The sequence below is a fragment of the Tursiops truncatus genome, chromosome 1 (assembly GCF_011762595.2).
Source record: "Tursiops truncatus isolate mTurTru1 chromosome 1, mTurTru1.mat.Y, whole genome shotgun sequence".
Taxonomy (NCBI): domain Eukaryota; kingdom Metazoa; phylum Chordata; class Mammalia; order Artiodactyla; family Delphinidae; genus Tursiops; species Tursiops truncatus.
The window spans coordinates 108,946,678-108,967,584 of NC_047034.1; the positions used below are offsets into that span (position 1 = coordinate 108,946,678).

Consider the following 20,907-nt stretch of genomic DNA (forward strand, 5'->3'; position numbering starts at 1 on the left):
CCCTCACCACCCTGCCTTACGTGGTAGGCCTCCATATGAGCCTTCTGTATGTTCTCTCCATTCTTTTGAGAAGATTATTGTTTATCAGTGTCTACAGTGGAGCCTATCCCTTCCCCCCAAATGGATGTAATCCTTATCCTTTGAGCTTCAAAAACTTCTCATAGGTTCCTGCAATCCTGTCTTATATTTTATCCCAATAAAACATCCCATATGATGATAAACTCCCTTTTGAAGACAGTGGCTGCCTTAGGCATCTTCATCTTTATATTTTCTGCAGTGCTGAGTCAGTGACTTTCCCATAATAGGAATTCAGTTTTAATTTTTTTAATAAGTAGTGTACTAATGCACTTAAATATATGTGTGCCTGCTATGTGCTAGGTGTTGATACCACTTTAATACTCTAAAGCAGGGTTTGGACAGCTTTTTTGCAAATGGCCAGACAGTAAATATTTTTGGACTTGTGGGCCATACAGTTGTAGTTGTCAATCCACCATTGTAGCACATAAACAGCTATAGTCAATACATAAATGAATGGGCATGACTCTAAGACTTTATTTACAAAAACAGACAATGGGCAGGATTTGGCCTGCTGACCATAGTTTGCCAATTCCTGCAGGCTTCAATTCTCAATATGTAAAATGAAAGAGAGAGAGAGAGAGAGAGATTGTTAAAACTACCAAGTATAATTTAAAGTTTCTTCATGGACACATGTATATGTATGGCTGAGTTGCTTTGCTCTGCACCTGAAACTATCACAACATTGGTAATCGGCTATATTCCAATATAAAATAAAAAGTTAAAAATAAATAAAAATAAAAGTCTTCGCAGTCCATTAAAAATAAATAAATTAATTAATTAATTAATTAAAGTTTCTTCAGAAAAAGTAGCACCTGTTCAGAGAACAGGCTTTCTGATATGTAACCTTGACCTAAAGTATCAATGGGTTAAGATTGATCAAGTCTTGGACCTGCTGTATAAAAAATAAATAAAATTCAAAAATTCCAAAAAAAAAAAAGATGAAGTCTTTATTTTTCATTTATTCAGATAATATTCATTGGGCACCTTCCATGTGCCAGCACAGCACTAAGCACTAGGAACACATAGACATCTAAAAGACTAGCCCTCAAGATGCTCACAGTCAAGGAGGGGAGATAGGTGTGTGGTAATGTTACAGTAGATACGTGTTTAATACATATGGCATAGCAGGTGACCAGTGGAAAACACGGGCATCTTTGCATGTCAGTTTTTGATTGATGCACAGACCAGTTGCCTTTACTCTGCTTCCAAAAATTGGCATATAGAGCCAAGAGTTGAGACTTTAAACCCAAGCCAAATTAAAGCTTTATCTAAGCTTTGATTTCATGCACGTCACAGAAGATTATTACTCTTTTTGGGGGGACTACCCTATTGTACGTGCAGATTCTATTAGTTGTTTCCTGCTGTGCTGGTTGTAGTTAATCATTTTGGAACACTTTTTTCTTTTTTTCTAAAAGGCAACCAGCAAAAGAATGAGCTATTTCTCTTGGATGATTTTATTTCCGTGCTGAGAGGATTTTTTTTAAATAAAAAACTGAGGTTACTTTACTTTCTTTGGATCTGTAACATGAAATATTTAAAAATCATTCACTCTGAAGTTAAGAGGTAAGACACTTTTTCCTACGCCCTTTTAGAGAAATTGGTTTCTCTAAAGGCCTCAAGTAAGACCCACCTGACGTCTTTTTGACTTTTGCTAACACCCACCCACCAGCAAGCAAAGACCCCCTTCTACCTTAAAGCAGAGTGACCTCCCAGTTCACATTACTTGCTCAGATTCTGACTTCCTAGAGTCTCAACTCTGCCTGCAAGATACCACCTCTCAGACTTTGTTGATTCTAAGAGTCTAGTCTCTTGCCTGCCTCACCTCGTAGTCCTGCCAGGTCCCTCCTTGCTTTTCACCTAGCCCATACCCCTAACTGGCCAATTTTGCTACCTTACCATAAGCATCTCTTCAACTGATCATTTAACCAGTATTTCTTTTCTCAGAACATTGCTTCTCAGATTTCAGTGTCCATCATAATTATCTAGGACAGATGAAAATGTTGATTTTCAGCCCACCCTCAGAGTTTTTGGTTTAGTCAATCTTACCTAGTACCCAGAAACCTGCATTTGTTAAAGTCTCTGCCTCCTGAGGGACCCTGATATAAGTTATCCCTGGGACCACACTTTGAGAAACACTGCCGAGGATGATAAAATCCTTGAGGACATTTTTGAATCCCATACAAGTGTCTAGCATGTTTTCTATATAATAAATATTTGGTAGATGTTTATTCAGTTGAGTTGTTGAAGTTGTGTAAAGAAATATGTCATTTAGGGCTTCCCTGGTGGCGCAGTGGTTGAGAATCTGCCTGCTAATGCAGGAGACACGGGTTCGAGCCCTGGTCTGGGAAGATCCCACATGCCGCGGAGCAACTAGGCCCGTGAGCCACAACTACTGAGCCTGCGCATCTGGAGCCTGCGTGTCTGGAGCCTGTGGTCTGCAACAAGAGAGGCCACGACAGTAAGAGGCCTGCGCATGGTGATGAAGAATGGCCCCCGCTCTCCGCAACTGGAGAAAGCCCTCACACAGAAACGAAGACCCAACACAGCCAAAAATAAATAAATAAATAAAAAGCATCTTTAAAAAAAAAAAAAAAAAAAAAAAGAAATATGTCATTTAATATTAGGATGAATTTTTGAAGTCAAATTTCTACATCCTTAAAGATACTAGTCTGTACCCTTTGCCTAATTGAACTGGAAGTAGAAAATTAAGTCTTATTTCAGGCTTACAGAGAATGATTGAAAAGTATATTTAAAGATACTCTAAATAGGAAATGTATAATATATATGTTAAAAGTTAGGATTTTTAAAAAAATATCCTGCCATTAGAACTGAAGACCTTGGAAGTTAAGATTATTTTGATAATAATGGTACAGAATTAAATATATGTCAGAGAACATTAAAGGAATTCCAGAATTTCTAAGAACAGCATTAACTACTTTCAGATGCCTTGTCTTATATAAATAGCCAGAGACCATTTCTGCCTTTTAGTTAGATCCCTTGAAAATAACTGTGATGAAGGAAGGGTTAGTGAATAACAGCAGTGTGCTCTCTAGATGAGATTACTTAAACTTCCTTTTGTTTTCCTTCTGGAATTTAATTCTAGCAATGAGTTCTGCAGAGATAAATGCGGGAAATCACTTAATCTAAGAGTCAGTTGTAAACAGACTTGCATGTAGTAGAAGATGCCATCATCAGCACTCACCCATCACATTAAGAAATGCATTTCCAGTAAAGTTTTACTATAAATGTTTGTAATATATTTGTGTTTTGATCAGTTTTGTACTAATAATAATTATTCAATCCAGAAGAAATTTTAACATTTAAAGCCTTAAGGTCATAGGTAATAAAATTAAATTTTTAGCTTACATACACATTTTTGTTACAGAGAAGTGTGATTGGGCTATAAGTAAAAGATTTTCAAGCATAAATGTATCAGTATTTAGGATAAAATTCTGTGGAGAATTGGAATGGAAATACAATCAAGGAGAAAAGGAAACTATATAAGATTTCTAACTATTAAGGAAGAACTTGTTCGTGCAGTTTTTAAATTGATGATACTGGTACCATTCCCCTTTTACTTATTAGATTCTAGTGAATTTTTATAAGAGTGATGTAACATTTTCATTCTAAACCATTAATATTTACACTATACCATAAATTATGTTCTTTATATCTATTTTAACTTGTGAGTAAAGAAATTAAATGAAATTTCAGATGTCTGTTTTAAAATCTATAAAAGTGTCATTGTTTTCTGAAATTATTTTTGGTTAGGTATAAGCAGGAAAGTGTGAAGAACCTGAATAAGTTTTGCCAAATACACACACAAAAAAATGTTTGCTGCAAGGGTGATTTAAAATCGGGGTTAAATCTAGAGGCTGATGGATGTCTTTATGGAACATAATAAGTATTAATGACACCCTCTTTTTTAATATATATATATATATTTTAATATATTTATTTATTTTTGGCTGTGTTGGGTCTTCGTTGCTGTGCACGGGCTTTCTTCGTTGTGGTGTGCAGGCTCCTTGCTGCGGTGGCTTCTCTTGTCGCAGAGCACAGGCTCTAGGCACACAGGCTTCAGTAGTTGTAGCACACAGGTTCAGTAGTTGTGTCATGGGCTCTAGAGCGCAGACTCCGTAGTTGTGGCACGCGGGCTTAGTTGCTCCACGGCATGTGGGATCTTCCCAGACCAGGTCTCGAACCCTTGTCCCCTTCATTGACAAGCAGATTCTTAACCACTGCACCACCAGGGAAGTCCTAATGACACCCTCTTATTGATTATCTCCTACTGTATTGTAGGTACTTTGTTAAGCATTTTATATACACTATAATTATGTTACACTGTACATACATTATACATTATAAATATGCTTAGTTGCACAGAGAGCCCTGACTGCAGCTTTGTAACTACTAACTGGTAAAACCTAGATCCAAACCTAGGCCCACCTGTCTCCAAAGCCTTTGCAATATAGCACATGCCACTCAGCGCCATAAATGACCACAGTGCATGTTCTTAGATTATGTGGAACCCAACCCCAGTTCTTTGTTATCCCTCTTTGGGATTATTGATTGTTTTCCAAAGTGAGAATCAAGATCAGGATGAGTACATGCTCAAAATGGTTTTAACTTTTGGCCACATTTTGGACATAAACTCTAGAACAACGGAAGCAAGGGATCATTTACGGACTAGAAAATGTTAGAATCAACCTGAAGAATGTCCGCACACATAAAGAAAATATGTAGAGCAGGGTGCCAAATACTTTTATCATCTCAGAGATGACACGTCCAGTGATGGAATGGGTTTCATATGTGGCATTCTGCTTGAGGCAGTTTTATGATAAGACTTGTAAACTTAGCTCTAGGGAAGTTTACTCTTAGGTAGCTCTAGGGAAGCTGAAGCTGTACCAGTTGGCAGAGCTGGGTGAGTGAAGTTTCAGCTGCTGTGAACTTGAGAAATTTAATTTGAGAGGCTGTACTGAAAAGTAGATCCAAAGTGATATGATGGTCAAATTCTTAACAGATTATAAAGACTACAATTTCCATAGTAGTGATCTCATTTCAAATATATACTATTTTGATAATTGATTAAGGGAATTATGTAAAATATAAAATGAGAGTTTTCTCTAAAAACTTGGAAAATAAATTTTAACCCTCAACTTAATCCACTAAATTTATCCATTCTAGTTATGTTACATAATAATTTATATCTAACTTTGTATACTCTTCAGAGAGAGTAATGACATAATTGAAATTTCTAGGTGATTCAGATACTTCATTTTAGCCAAAGTGCTTCACCTTTTCAAGCAGACCTCTCACTGAAATTTATACGTACCAAAACTGTATGAATTCTATGTGTATTCCCTTATCCTCTACCTTGTATAGGTACTTTCTTCCTAGAAATCCTTCATCTTTTCATCTCTAGTGAATACCTAATAGTTCACCATTGTATTCCCAGTTCCTAGAACAGCATCTGGTACATGGTAGACCTCCCTCAGTAAATATGTGTTGAGCGAGGAATAAGCAAACAAACAAAGAGTTGAGTGAAGAACTCAAAAGATTGGCTTTACAGTTCTAACTCTGCATCTCCTTGAGCAACCCTGAGTAAGATACTCCTCAGGGCTTCAGTGCCCTCACCTGGAAGACAAAAAAAGTAGATTAAGTTCTTTGTAACTCTAAAATAATATAATTCTATGGTGTAGTTAATTCATGAACTATTTAACTAACATTTAAGCAAAAGTTTTTCTGAGGAACGTGATCATATTTTCCAAAGTGATATACTTCCTAATAAAGAGTGAAAATGTAAGAGTCTGTACTGATCAGACTCCTGCATTTAGTCTAGCAGCAGAGGAAGCATATGTTTTGTTAACAAGAGTAAGGCTAATTAAAATTTCCTATGTTAATTAGGAGAAAATCCATGGAGGAGGAGGGATTTTAAGAACCAATTAAGGAGGAGGAGAGCTAGAGTTAGCAAATGAAGTGCCTAGATATTATAGGCACTATAATATTTGAAAGAACATTTGGAGGTGAATAAGGGACAAGAAAGAAAGTTTATTGAGTATCTACTTAGCTTTAGATTTCTATCCTGACACTTATCCCAATGAAATGTGATAGTTTGTTTGTTGACTGGCACTCCCAATAAAATGTGGGGTTTATTTCTATGAACTTCCATTACCTAGCAGACTATCTGTAATGGTAGACACTAAATAAATATTTGAGGAATTGATTGATTAATGAAGCTAGGCACTGTTCACATTTTCACATGCATTAATTCTAATGAAGTACATACTATATCTCTACTTTACAAGATAGGAATCTTAGGCTCTGAGAAATTGACTTAGCCCAAAGAAACCAAGCTACAGTTACAAAGCCTGGATTTGGACTCAGGTCTTTTTGGCTTCAAAGTTCATGCTTTTTCTACTAACTAGCCCATCATATAGATCATGAAGATAATCCCTGATAAGTATGTTATTTCCCTGCTAAAGGTGCTAAATTACCTTTGAAGTATAAAGTCTTATTACTAATATCAGTTTGGCAAGTTACACTTTAGAAACATTTTCACCTGTTACATTTAATCTTTACAAGCTAGCTGATGAGTAGATAACCTTTCCATCATTATACTGATGAGGAAAACTGAGTACCCTTGAGGAGTCACAGCTTCTAAGGACCTGTGATAAGATTGGAACCCAAGCCTTCTGGATTTAAAAGTAATTGAGCTTACTAGTGAAGATAAGGAAAGCCTGAACAAATAGCACCTAGAACAAAAGCCTTGTAAGGCCCTCTTTAAAGCATGTTTTAAAATGTGTAATTAGTCACTTTATTTCACCGCATCCCATACCTTTTGTCATCAATAGACGGGATGGTCTGCTAGCGCATTTCTGACCGTAGAGCTTTCTGAATGGAGGCATGTGTCTGTGCTACCCCACTCATGACTGGTGCCTCACGTCAAGTATGTGGAGCCCTTGTTTACACATTTACATAAATTACGTAAAAGTCCCAAAACAAAGTGCAGCAAACCACTAATTCAGTTACTGTTATCTTTTTAATATGAAAACTAGAGAAATTAGGTAAGAAAAAATTTAACTTTGACACAATCTACTTCTAATGTGACGTGGACAGTCTGAGTTGCAAAAACTGTCACACAGGAGTATTTGGAGAAATTTTAAATAATACCTTTTACTTGTAAACAGAAGAGTTAAAAAACTCTCTGACCCCTGTACTTAGTTTGGTTTTATATGTTTTAGTTTGAATGTATGTATCTTTTTTCTCCTATTCTGGGTCTTCATTAACAATCTGGTTTCTTTCTTCCTTTTCATTTGGATTTTAAAAGCTAGTTTGTTCACTTAATCTGTTCTCTTTCTGCTCTATTAAAATAAGTTTAGTACTTTTAAATTACTTATTTTAAAGGAATTTGATAAGTATGAATCTAAAACATGTAGTTTATAATACATTCAGGAACCTTACTGAATTCAGTTAATACCAAGATGAGCCATACTTTATAAATGTTTAGCTATCGGATAACAGTAAACTGATTTATATTAAGGTTAAGTTTTTTAAACAGCAAGAGATTCAACTGTGTACGTTTGGAATCAGTTAGTTGCACTTTTAACCTAGAAACCTAAGTTAAGAAATAAATACAAATGACTATTAGGAATATTGGTTAAGTGCTGCCTTTGGCAGACAAATATCAAAACTTGTACAATTTTAGAGCTGGAGGGATCTTGATGATCACCTCATCAGATGACCTTATTTTATAGTGGAAAAAATTCTGTGGCCTACGGATTGCTATTAGATTGTTAAATTTGGAGAAAATTCAAATTTAGTTTAAGTATTTTATTAGGGGATAGAAGGGGACATGATCTAAGGGGTGCCAGTGATCAGGTGGCAAATAGAATGGTTTGTGACTCCTTTTTTTTTATTATTCTCTGTCTCCTTTTGAGTTATGGGAAGTTAAAAAATAAATCCTAATTTGCTAATGAAGTGCAGAGAAAGAAGTTCAAGAACTTGGCCAGTTTCTTTGAAAGTTAGTAACAGAGCCAAGATTAAAAGCATACCCTTGAGTATCAAGACAACTTTTATTTGTATGATGTCAAACACTGTAAACACCTGTTTAGCCTACTGAGCTATGCTGCCCTTACAATGCCCCTGTGAAGCTACCTGGAGCAGGGTCAGCTAGTGAGCCTGTGAGAGTAAAGCAAGTGAAATAACAAGAGGAAATGTCTGAGAGGGTCCCTAAGGGTAAAATAAAAGACAAATGTTGGTATCTTAATTCTTTCAAACCCAAGTAGTTTGTCTTGCGGTAGCAGAGCCCTTTTACTAATGGGAACACCAGAGTTCCTGAAAATTTCAAAAATAGATGAAGCTGCCCCTTAGGATTCAGTGACTTAATGACTTGCAGAGGAGCTAACACCTAAATGTTTTGGGCAATGCCAGGCTGGACTCTACACCTTGCCTCAAGATAATGGAAACAAGGAGGATTCAACGTAGTTGTAGCCTCTTGGAAGTAAATGTAATATAAAATAATAAAAAAATGCAAGTTATACGGAAAGTTGTAAGGCTACGTTTAAAATGCAAAATGCATAAAAAGGCAAATAAGTGTTTCAGTGCTTACGTAAGAAGTGCCATTCTTTGTTACTGAAGAAGTTCAGTGACTTTGTCCTGAACTAAAGTTTCTGTAAGAATGCGTTGTTATTTTAGGTAAATACAACTGTAAAACTGTGTTCATGGCTTAAGTAAATGAGCTAACAGTTTCTGTGTTTTATCATTTAGCTCTCATAATAACTCTCTGAAATGATACTGCTGTTATCTCCACTTTCAAGCATGGAAACTAGGAACTAGAGAAGTTAAATAACTTGTCCAGAATCGCAGACCAGTAAGTGATGGAGCCAGGACTTTAACTCGGTGTTAGACTCCAAACCCAAGCAACCACTAAAAGTTACTGCTTCCTTTAACTAAACCCTATGTCCACACAATGTTACCCCATCTGTGTTTAATAGCCTTTCTTTATAAAACAGTTTACATAATTTACTTCTTAATTACTGGCAAATATTAATGGTAGCCTAAGAGTAACCACTCCTAGTAGAAAAAGAAATTCAGAATTTCATATAAAAATAATCTAGTGAAGTCTGACCTGTTTTAAGTGACAGACTGGAAAGCTGAGGCCTTGAAGCTTATTGACACTCAATAGCAATATTGCTGTGATTAGAAGTTTACAACATCTTCAGGTAAACACTAAATAAAATTCAGTGGTTCCCATTAAAACCACACAACATACCAGATTTTCACTGCATTTGAGTGAAATATTTTAAAGTAATTCATTATAAATTCTTACATAAATCTTTACATTCTAAATACCTTGTACAGAGCCTGCATGGCACATAAAATAGGGACCAATTTTATTAATAAAACAAGTGTAATTAATTATAGTTTTAAGATTGAAATAATGCATAACTTATTACATGGTAATTTTTAAGAATCTCTGAATGTTCCTCTGCTGGGATCATATTTTGTATTATATCAGCATTAATATTAGGTTCTGATTACCATGTGGCTTTTGAAGAATTCTTTTTTTTTTTTAATTGTTTCAGCTTTGGAAATCTAGAGAAGCTTAACGAAGATTTAATATTTTAAAAAGAAATAAAATGCCTAAAACATTAGGTATATACTGAAAATTATTTACGAAAAAAATGAAATAAGTGTTGATAGAAAACATTCCCTGATTTGGGAAATGTCTCTTAATAGAAGCCTTATGATTCAGTTAAAATGCACAGAAGATAAGTTGCTACAAGTGTTTGTAGGATACCACTTGAAAAGTTCCTATTTGAAAATTCAAGTCTTGCTTTCTCTTGAGAAAAATTTAGTTATATCCACTTTATATTTTACTTTATAAGTTAATTTTATACTTTTATATCTAATTCAGCCTCTCTTTTTTGTATAATCACTGCTAACTTTTTAAAAAACACTGCTTCTTTCAAAGGGAAATAATGTGTAAAAAATGTGATGCATTTAATCCTTGAATGCTGGAAGAACACTTTTAAAGTATTGTAAGCACATCTGTATTATATTACACAGGGAAAAGAATGTATGCACTCTGTGGCCTATGGGCACGAGGGTGGCTGGTTTAGGAAAACTGAATATTTTGCATTTCAAGTTTCTTTTCCACATAAAAAATATTCTATGATTCTAAAATGAAGAATTTAATTCCAGGAGTGGGGCATGTGGTCAGGCAAACAGGAGTAAAGTTTTGGTTTTACAAGTCCTCTCACTTGTCACCCACTTCTTAAAAAGAAATCAGTTTTTATAATGGGCTCGGCTTTGCACTTTGTTAAGCACTTCTGCTTTCCCTTATTGGAAAAATATTGCACAGGACAGACTTAGAACACAGAGAAATCACTATACCAAGAGTTCTTAGTAAGTGTGCTGCATGTCTGAGTCAGCTGCAAGGTATGGTGCAAATAATTTGTCACTAATTAAGAAATATCAAAGTTTGTATGATTTACTCTTAAAATTACAGCAGATTCAAATGTATCCCGATGGTAACCTCACTCTTGATCACTGACTGGTATTCCAGTGTACTTTCTTGAGTGGAAGGGGAAGGGATGGAGTTCCAGCTGTCAGGCCTGGTATCCCTTGGGATGTATGTTTTGTATGTGAATATCACCTGTCATTGGTGGAGATGGAGAAAAAAAGTTGGAGAACTTCTGCACTACTCTGGTGAAGGTGTTCTCTACTTTCTCCTCTTTGTCGTGACATGATAGTCACTTGCCAACACATTCCCTTATGCAGCTCCTAGTGAGCTAGCTGAAATTCCACCCCTTTATTCCTACCTCAGAAAACAAGCAAGGGAGAATGCTAGGGGCATGCAACTTTAATCAACTAAAAAAAAAAAAATTTTTTTTTTTTAAGTAATGACTTGAGAATTTCATACTTTAAGGAGTATTACCATCTAATTACCTGTGACACATTTACTGGTTATGTCATGATACCATGACAAATGAACTCCATATTTCTTAAATTTTGTGCTTTTACCTCATTCATAAATTCAAACCTGTTTTTTTTAATTTCAAAATAAAGGAAAGCAAAATTTAATTATATGGTAATATATATTTCCAGAAAGTATTTATAATTTAGAATTAAGTTTTTACAAAAGTATTTTGTAGCCATTTTAGCACCATATATTACTAGGAACTATCATGGGATAGTTGTTTGGTTTTCTTTTAAGACTCAAACTAAATGTATTTGAGGAATTTGAATTTTTAGCTAGTCAATATTTTATCCAAGAAAAATTCATGACACATCAAATATAGATATTTTATAAAAGTTAGCCTTTATCCCTTATTGATATGAAAATGAATGACTTGTTCTAGAGCTTTCCTAATGTCAAATTATTTCATATACTTTTGATTTAGCTTTAGGACCTCTATAATAATAGCTCTTTTACCTGATTATTTTGGTAAAGTTACTATATTATAAGGAAATAACTGTTGGATTAATGTCATCATCATTTAATTTTTTTAATGTAAGGGACTCATATTTTATTTACAAGTAATTTCTAATAAAATGGTATTTTTTGGTTTTGCTTTTTTACTATAAGATATTATGAAATGGATCCTGACAAAAGTCTCCTTGACAATTTGAGGAACAAAGTGATCATTGAGTACCCAACATTACATGTGGTATTAAAAGAATACAGTAATGACATGGAAGTTCTTCACCAAGGTAAGTGTAAATTTGTTCCTGTAATGCTTAAATAACTCTAGTGAACTGAAGCAATTACATTATTGTCTTTATATATTTTCCCACTGTACTTACACACCTAACTGAATTTACTCTGTAACTACAGATAATACTGTAAAGAACCATATGATTGAGCTGTTGCTTCTATTCTGTTTCAGAGCATGTAAGCTTTTATCAACTTAAAATGAATGAATCGGTTTGAATGTCTGGCTGTAAAAGGATATACTTCGCCTTTAGGGAGTTTTGTGTGTTTTTGTCTTTTTTTAAGGTAATAGTCTTCAAGTAACAGTCTGCCTATGATCAGATAAATTTACGCCCTAATTAAAACTCTTTAGAGATTCCTAAAATGAGAGATTATAAACATTTTTAGTGTTCTGCCTTATAGAAAAGGGAAATGTTTCAAGGGACATTGTGTTTAAAGTTTGGACTGCATTTAGAATAAGCTGGTGCCATTGCCTTGACCCTTTATCTCCTTTTCTTTTAAACCGACTGGTTTTACTTTCTCTGATTTTGTTTCCTTGGCTATATTCCTTGGCATTTTAGTGATTCCTTAAAAGTAGATACTTTCCCCTCTTTGGTGAGTAGTGGAATTGGGAGAATTTATTAAAACCAGAAACGGTATATGTAAAATGTTAGTGTATAAAGTGACTTACCCATATCTGCATTTACTGATTAAGTTAATTATGTTTCAGTATGTAAATTCTAGAGGATGAATAAAATTTTAAAATTACTTCTAAAAAGAGAGAGAGCTACTTACTTAATTCAAAACCATTAGATAGCACTTTCAGCTAAGAGTTATAGGTACAGGACAAGTTTCATTGTAACAAACACCAGAGGGCCATAGAATCCTTGGATTGGATTGAACTCTATTTTTTAAAATATCTTTTGAAATATGTGGTTCAGGTTTTATTGTTATACCATCATTATGGACTGTAATAGGCAGTGACCTTTATTGTAAGGTCTTCTCTGTATGTGTGTATGATAGCTTTTTTTCTTTGTGAAAGTTAATAGGAGAATTACTTTTTTTCCCTAAGTGGCCAAAATTTTGTCAGTGCCACAATGTGAAACCAGATTTTTAATTGGCACACACAAAGTTTCTAATAATCAATTATATGTCTCTAAATCTTTAGGTTAATTCTTTTTTTTTTTTTTAAACATTTAGAATCAATTGATTTTTTTTTGGCTGTGTTGGGTCTTCATTGCTGCGCACGGGCTTTCTCTAGTTGCGGTGAGCGGGGGCTACTCTTCATTGCGGTACGCGGGCTTCTCGTTGTGGCTTCTCTTGTTGCGGAGCACGGGCTCTAGGTGCACAGGCTTCAGTGGTTGTGGCACGTGGGCTCAGTAGTTGTGGCTTGCGGGCGCTAGAGCTCAGGCTCAGTAGTTGTGGAGCACGGGCTTAGTTGCTCCGCGGCATGTGGGATCTTCCCGGGCCAGGGCTCAAACCTGTGTCCCTTGCATTGGCAGACAGATTCTTAACCACTGTGCCACCAGGGAAGCCTAGGTTAATTCTTGACTTTATATTTTTTAAAATTTGAGAACATCCATTTTTATTTTCTCAAATTAAGTTAGAAATTTCAGTTCTAAATGACCAATTTCACTTTTTTTTAAAGCTGTGTAAAACCTTACTTTTTCCTTAATATAATTCACATAGCTCTCTCTCTCTCAATGTTGGTTTCAGGGAAAGTTGTTTAGTAATGTGGGTTACTAGCCAGAGCAAACATTGTCTGTGTAAATAACCACAGCACACACAGTTCCTCTTTCACCTTGTTTAGGAATGCACATTGAAGTAAGGCTTCCTGTCATGAAGCAAAAAGAAAAGACTACTTTTGTAGTGTACTTGGAACCTTATGAAGTAAAATTGGCTATTTTTTGGTGGGTATACGATGTTTGGCTTATTTACAGGAAGCTCAAGTGACTCGTGCTTTCAGTATAGAAGATCATTTAGGGCTGCTGAAGCAAAGAACCAAAGAGGATCTAGCAGGATTTTAAGGACCATATCAGTGTTGTCACATAAATACACACACTTTAAAAATAATGCCAGGCCTTCCTGTAGATGCTTTTCTTTGTGTAAGCACTTCAAGTTGTCTGTTTCTTTGTACATTCCCACAGCGTTGGATGTTCTGCAGGGTGGTCCCTTAATGCAGGGGGAGGGTTATATAAGAACAGGGCATTTTCTTTGGAAAGCCTTGAAATTCTTTCTCTCTCCAGAGGCAAAAATGTTGGATTTTGATCTTGAGTTCATAGCAAAGGTGTCTCTCTTCTAGTTTGGGAAAAATGTGTTTCTGGACTGGGATTCAGTTGTTTTTCACACTTGATGATTATTATAATGTTTGTTATAAGTCTAGATTGCCATAGTTTATTTTTTCAAAAGTCTGCCTTTTCTGATGGGCAATAGACAAGTTTTGTTTGCTTGCTTTTTGCTTTTTACAGAATGAAAAGGGTTGACTGGAAAAGGTTAAGCAGTTAAGGTAGCCCACTAGGTGTAGAGTGTAGAGAGCTGCTCACCCACCTTGTATCAATCCAGTGGGAGGTGCTCAGAATGGTGTTACTTGTCTCACAGGTCCTTGTTTGCCAAAGTTAGCTAGTAGATTTAAATGACACAATAAAAGCATCCTACATTTCAGTCTAAGGAAAAAAGAATGGAGTTCCATCAAAAGAAGAAAACTGGGCAACTTCAGTAAGCCACGAAAGGAAAAGGTGTTTCCCAAACTGCAGTGCCAAACAGCACAAAGCCCATTAACTTAAAAATACCAGCAAAATATTTGTCTCCGTTATTCTAATATAACTCAAAATTAGAAAATATCTCTGTCTTTTGAGGAGTCCAACCCAAAAATTATTACTTGAATTAGTGAAAATAGTAGCATAGCAGTTACTTACATATCAGTCTCTTCTTTTTTAACTTTTTTTGATTTTGGCCACTCCATGCAGCTTGTGGGATTTTAGTTCCCTGACCAGGGATCGAACCCGGGCCCTTGGCAGTGAGAACATGGAGTCCTAACCACTGGACTGCCAGGGAATTCCCACTTCAATCTCTTCTTGGGCCAATAAATCCTTTCATCCATTCTTCCTCTCTCCTCCCTCACTCCTGCTTACCCCCTCTTTTTCTTCCTTTCTCTTTCAGTGTGTGTGTGTGTGTGTGTGTGTGTGTGTGTGTGGCAGTGGGATGGGGATGGAGTTTAGGCACAAGAACGCACATGTAAATGCCACAGTGCAATAGGTTCTATCGTGGTTTCAGTGCGGAGAAAGCCAGAGGAGAAAACAACTAACTTGTAATATCGTGGAGATACTTGAAGGACTCTGCTAGAGTTTATGAAATTCCACAAGGATCAGGACCATATCTTGGATAGAACCTATTTCAGTACCTTCCTCATAAAAAGGACTCAATGGACACCAGTTTGGTTGCTGGTACAATTGTACATCTAGGTACCATCGGCATACCCCAAGGAACTTGGCAACTGGAATATGAGGCAAGATCCAAGTTTATGGTTCTGGCATCAGCTCTTATTAGCTGGGTCCTTGGCATTCACTCTGCTTCTCTGAGCTCTATTTTCTTTATCTACACAATGGAGATAAAGGGCTATAAGCCTCAAGCAAAATGATCTCTATTTTAACCTTAACAATTTTCAAAGTGTTTATGTGTTATTTCCTTTTAGCTTCACTATACAGTGAAGTAAGTGGTGCGGTTACTCTGCTTCTCATTTTTCAAATTGAAAAAAGAAACCTAAAATTTGGTGTAACTTACAGTTATATTGATTCAGCATACATGCTACCCTGGCGGGGATAGATATAGGAAAGAAAGGTCCAGTGTCTATCCTCAAGGAACTCTCAGTTTAGTTACTGAATCATAGTCTTGCTGTAGTCAAGGCAGCTCCTTTAAAGGAGTTCCATTTCTGCTCTGAGTCTTCTTTCTTGTGAAAAGAAGGAGATGGAGATTAGCTAGTCTTCTGTCAGCCCACATTCACTCAACATATACTGACCCTCAATTTTAAGTTTAAAAAAAATCATGGAAAAAATTTATTCCAACCACACTTGGCCAGCCTCTGTGATAATAGTGGTCTATTCAGTGGCAAAAGTATTGGATCCTACCCACACTGAGAAGTGACCATTCCCAAGTCTTCCACAGAGTCAGGAAGGATGTTACCTCACAAAATATAATTGCCACTTTCAGACATCATTTCTCTATTTATTGTGGCCAGGATTGTATATCCCAGCTGCCTGGGACATGACATGGTTTGTCTGTCACCATGAGCGGTGCTGTTGGTATGCATCAGAAGGGAGGAGAGAAGAGGGGAAAACAGAACAGGCTAAACAGAAACAGCATAAACACTTGACTGTATGTTTACTTATTTTTTTCAGTGAAAGGTGAATCTACTAAGAACATTGGCAATTAAAATTGAGCACTTCTTTTGGAGGAAGAACATGAAAATTCCCAGACAATTGCAGAGGACCTTGTTGGAAGATTTGGGGGTATTGTCGCTTAGTGGTTGGAATTTTTTGTTTCTCTGAAAAGTAATTAAACAGTCTTGAAAAAAAAAAATTTAATGTATTTTCTAGCCTCTTGAATTGACTCGTAAGGCACAGGCTTTAATATGCTTCATTCTGTAGGCCGAAATTTTTTTTATTTGTTAGTTTGATGCAACACCAAACCCAAGGATCACCTGTGTCAGCCACAAAGTTGGTGTTCTCTTTAGTGGAACCTCACTAAACAGAAAGGCCATGTGGCAGACCATCTAGCCACAGGAGGACTGGTCCATCATTTGCCTATTCTTGTCTTTGGGATTATATGTAACTTAACCTCTTGAGACAGCTGGATGAGTCTTTTATACTGGGGTAGCACCCAGTATGATGTCCTTTGTAAAAGGTTGTCTAAATACTATGAACTGCTATTTCTTATATTCATTTCAGAAAATCAGTGGCTCCACACTGTTTGAACCATCAGTGCTCATGAATTTGGCTTTACTTGTTCACACAGTGAGCTGTGTCTTACTATGAATTCTGTGCCTTTCATCCCATTCCCACTCTACTCTTGTCATTACCACACAGGGTGTTGTGATGAGCAGTTTTATGCTGTGTTTTGAAACATCTAGCAATAACTAAAGAAAAAACACTTGGAACTCATCAAAGTGTTACTGGAATGTATGTGTGTATTTATGTATATACATGACTTAATTTATACCTTATGACAGCTCTTTATACATTATGATCTCACATATTAAAATTAAAGTTTCCTAGTTTTATTGGAATTTATACAGTTATGAAATTGCAATATGACTATAAAAGATTATTACATCTGTATTGCATCTGTGCACTTAATGGTTAAAAAAACAATGACAAAATTGGACATTAGTGAAATTCGTTTTTAGTTTACAATTAGAATAAGTTTTAGACCAAAAGGAAACCAGAGGTATTAAAGAGAATTGGAAAGATTAGAAATATGAAAAGATAATGAGAACATGAGCATAAGAGAAACTTTTAGAACACAGATATATGTAACTTGGTGTACATATATATGAGAAGAGCCTCTAAAGACAATAGTGGCACAAAGACCCTTGGTATAAAAGTGATAGTGGAAATGTGATTCATAGACAGTAAGGCATTGCCATTTGAGAAATATATATATTTCCCAAAGCAGCTTCAGGAATCTTCTCCTCATATAGCAAAAACTTTGTTTAGAATTATGTTTTGCACAGTATTACTGGAGAGACGATGAAATGGGAATTCAAAATTTAACAGTGAAGTTTGTCTTCTTGAGACAGGCAAGAAAGAGAATGAATTGAATCAAATGTGTCATAGAATTGTTATTGGGAAAAGTGGGATAAAGAACACAAAAAGAACATGTGATCTGAATATCAGGGTGGAGAGGAATTTCCTGACAGTGAAATCTGTTATGATGTAGTCTCATTTCCAAGAAAAGTGTTGAGTTCCATCCCGTTTAGAATTTAAATTGAAAACTGGACAAAAATCAAAGGATTTATCCTGTACTTTCCCTCCCCCCACCCAGGTGGAAAAAGAAAGGGAAAAACCCCTACATGATCTAATGCATCTTTACCATCCCTATTGTCTAGAATTCTATTAGACTTTAAATTATTATAGTCTATTCCTTAGGAAAGAATTTAACTAGCAGAGTTCCCTTGACATAACTATCAACTCATTTGATTAATATGCACATTTATTCCCACAGGATTTACAATAAACATGTGTTTTAGTGAATAACCATGTCAACTGCTTGGAGGGGGTGAATTGGAATAATTCACTGAGAGCCCTAGAAGTTTGTAGTATTACAACCCAATTTCTTTTTTAGAGGCCTTCACCATTTTGGATTCCTGACAAATTCTGATGCATAAACAAACTCCCTGACCCATGTTAAGTTCAACATCCTGCATTTTGTTCACGAACCACACTTTAAAAGGAGAAAAGTTCCACCTGGCCTTCTTTGTCTTTTAAACAATGATTTCAAAGGGAAGGTAGGCCTTTCGTAATTGCTAATTATTACATATGGGATTAATAACCATAAATTTACAGTAAACAAAACTTGCACCTGTCCATATTATAAATATGAATTAAAGAGAGTTACTAGACTATTTAAGATTCCTAAGTGTACTTGAGCCAATTTGTTTCTCTGTAGCAAGTGATGGGATTCAGATTTCACAATGTACAGTAAAATGTTAAACACATAACTATGAGGCCAACAATTTCCTTTATACATTTTGTTTAATTTGGTTGGCATATACAGTGTGTTGTACCTGATTTCATATCAGTCATTAAATATTAAGTAAAGATGCCTACTCTGCTTTTATTTAATCGTAAATTACTGTATTAAAGTGTGTTGTTTATTTTCAGGTAGATATTGTATACTTTTGATTATTAGCCAATCATCTTTCAATTGCAAGTGTCAGAAACTCAACTCAAACTAGTGTCAGCATGAAGGGCAGTTTACTGGCTCCTACACTGGGAAATTCAGGCATGGCTGGATCCAAAGAACCAAAGAAGCCATCTTTCCAGCCCCCACACTTGACCCTGATTTTTTTTTCCTGGATTGGTTTTCTCTTCCAGGCAAACTTTCTGTTTGGGGATGCCCTCTTGGAGGTGGGAAGCAGTGAGGTGAGGATGGTAGGTGACAGCTGTTGGCAGTTTCAGCTTACATCATCATAACCAAAGCTTGGCAGCAAGTTATGTAAAATTTGGAGTAAGAACTTTTATTTTGCCCAGATTGGATCACATTCCATTCCTGAGCTGATGTGGAGTTCCCCCAGAGGAAGGGAAAATTATCAGAAAAGGGGAAGGTGTAGGGAGCAGGTGACGAAAGGTTGTTCCTGAGAATACAAAAGTAACAAACAGATGTACACTGCACACTTACTTGAATTTGAGTAGCAAGAGGTTTCTGATTTGAAATAGCATAAGGAGTAAAATTCAAAATTAACCTGCAAACCTTCATTGGCTTTAACTAGAGATTTCAGTTCCTATTTGATGCCACTGCTGCTTTGAGTTGCCATTACGGGCTTTTATTTTTTTTAATGCTTCCCATTTGTGTTAGACATTATGTTGCTACTGGTTTGATCAGATGCACAGAGCACCAATCTGTTTCCATCATGGATTTGGAAATTTCCAGTTTCATGAACATTTGAGAAATACTGATTTTGAAATTAGAGTTGTACTGGAGGACAATGCTTCAAAAAATGAAGACCAGGGCTTCCCTGGTGGCGTAGTGGTTGAGAGTCTGCCTGCCGATGCAGGGGACACGAGTTCGTGCCCCGGTCCGGGAGGATCCCACATGCCGCGGAGCGGCTGGGCCTGTGAGCCATGGCCGCTGAGCCTGCGCATCCGGAGCCTGTGCTCCGCAACGGGAGGGACCACAACAGTGAGAGGCCCGCGTACCACCAAAAAAAAAAAAGAAAAGAAAATTAAGGCTATTTAAATAAAAATAGGCCCTTAAATAAACCTTTGGGGATCTGTACTTCATTACAAAGTATTTTCTTTCAACTTTGGTCAACTGGAAGCTATGTAAAGTATCTGTGCATATGTTTTTTAAAATGAACTAAAATGTAAACATTTTCCGTATTGGAGTGTGGTGGGCTGCACTCATTTTGAACTTCGTAACCGAATGCATCCTTTAGCCTTTGATGAGCTACTACACAACTCTGCTGTTGCCGGTTTTATTTTCTTACTGAATAAAGTACCAAATGCTTACTCTTCATGACTTGGCCCCAAGCTAATATTGCAGCCATTTCTTTCTTTCATCTCCACCCTTTACTTCAGTATTGTAAAACAACAAAAAGGTTACCATATATACGTCCCAGCCTTTTTCCCCCTGAAGTGCCTTTCTCCTTGTTCATATTCTCCACGTGAGCATACTCTCCCTCTCCTTTGAGACCCAGCTTGACCAGTAATTGCTATGATCCTCCCATGTAGAACCCATAGTTATGTTCACACTGCGTGTATCTCCTGATTGGCTGATGCTAATACTATACTGTTATTAGGACGGTTATTAGGACGGTGGTCTGTGGAATGCAATATTGAAGGGTTGCTGATGTTGACTTGTGCCACCAGAATCAACCGCTAAGCCCACATATGCACAAGCAATGAATGACAGGTACATCATGACTGTGGCCTGGCCACTAGCCTTTTTAAGACCCTAAAGATGTCAAGAATGTTAAAATGTGAGCTCTAGAGTCAATAAAATACAGTACCATCATCCCCATTTTATGTGGGAAAGGAAATTAAGGTCCAAACCAGGTGGGTCACATGTAAGTAACTAGGCGAGCCATGATTTAAACCACGGCAAGTGGGCTTCAGAGGTCATTTCCTTAACCATTAGGCTAATTGGCCTCCTAGGTGGGCTCTGCCCAGGTCACCAAGCCATCCTGAAGTCATCCTATGTTTCATGATAATTTAGAGAGAATATTACAGTTTACTGCCACTTAAAAATGGATAATTATTTTAATCAGCTACTTTAATGAATTTTTTGAAAAAGTAGGACAGTTTTTTCATGGTTTGTGAAGCCGCTTTTCTTGGAGGTTTCTCTTTGTTGATGGACAGCAGGCTGTTTCTTCTAGCGTGTTTAGTTCTTCTCTTGAGTCTTTCATCCATGTTACTCAC

The 20,907-nt window shown here is 36.3% G+C and overlaps 1 protein-coding gene across 2 annotated transcripts in view; it reads left to right on the forward strand.

Moving 5' to 3' along the window:
• ZNHIT6 (zinc finger HIT-type containing 6) overlaps positions 1-20,005 on the forward strand; it is a 58,430-nt gene extending 38,425 nt beyond the window's left edge. The window contains exons 9-10 of one of the 2 annotated variants that reach the window (XR_002173184.3): positions 8,845-8,947; positions 11,669-11,793. Coding sequence is in view for 1 of the 2 variants with exons in the window: in XM_019919971.3 (XP_019775530.2) it covers positions 11,669-11,793; positions 16,168-16,202 (160 nt within the window). In the remaining variant the exon portion in view is untranslated. Of the gene's footprint in view, positions 1-8,844; positions 8,948-11,668; positions 11,794-16,167 lie in introns of those variants that run through there. The other variant, XM_019919971.3, reaches the window with a different exon arrangement.
• Positions 20,006-20,907: the final 902 nt, after the last annotated feature.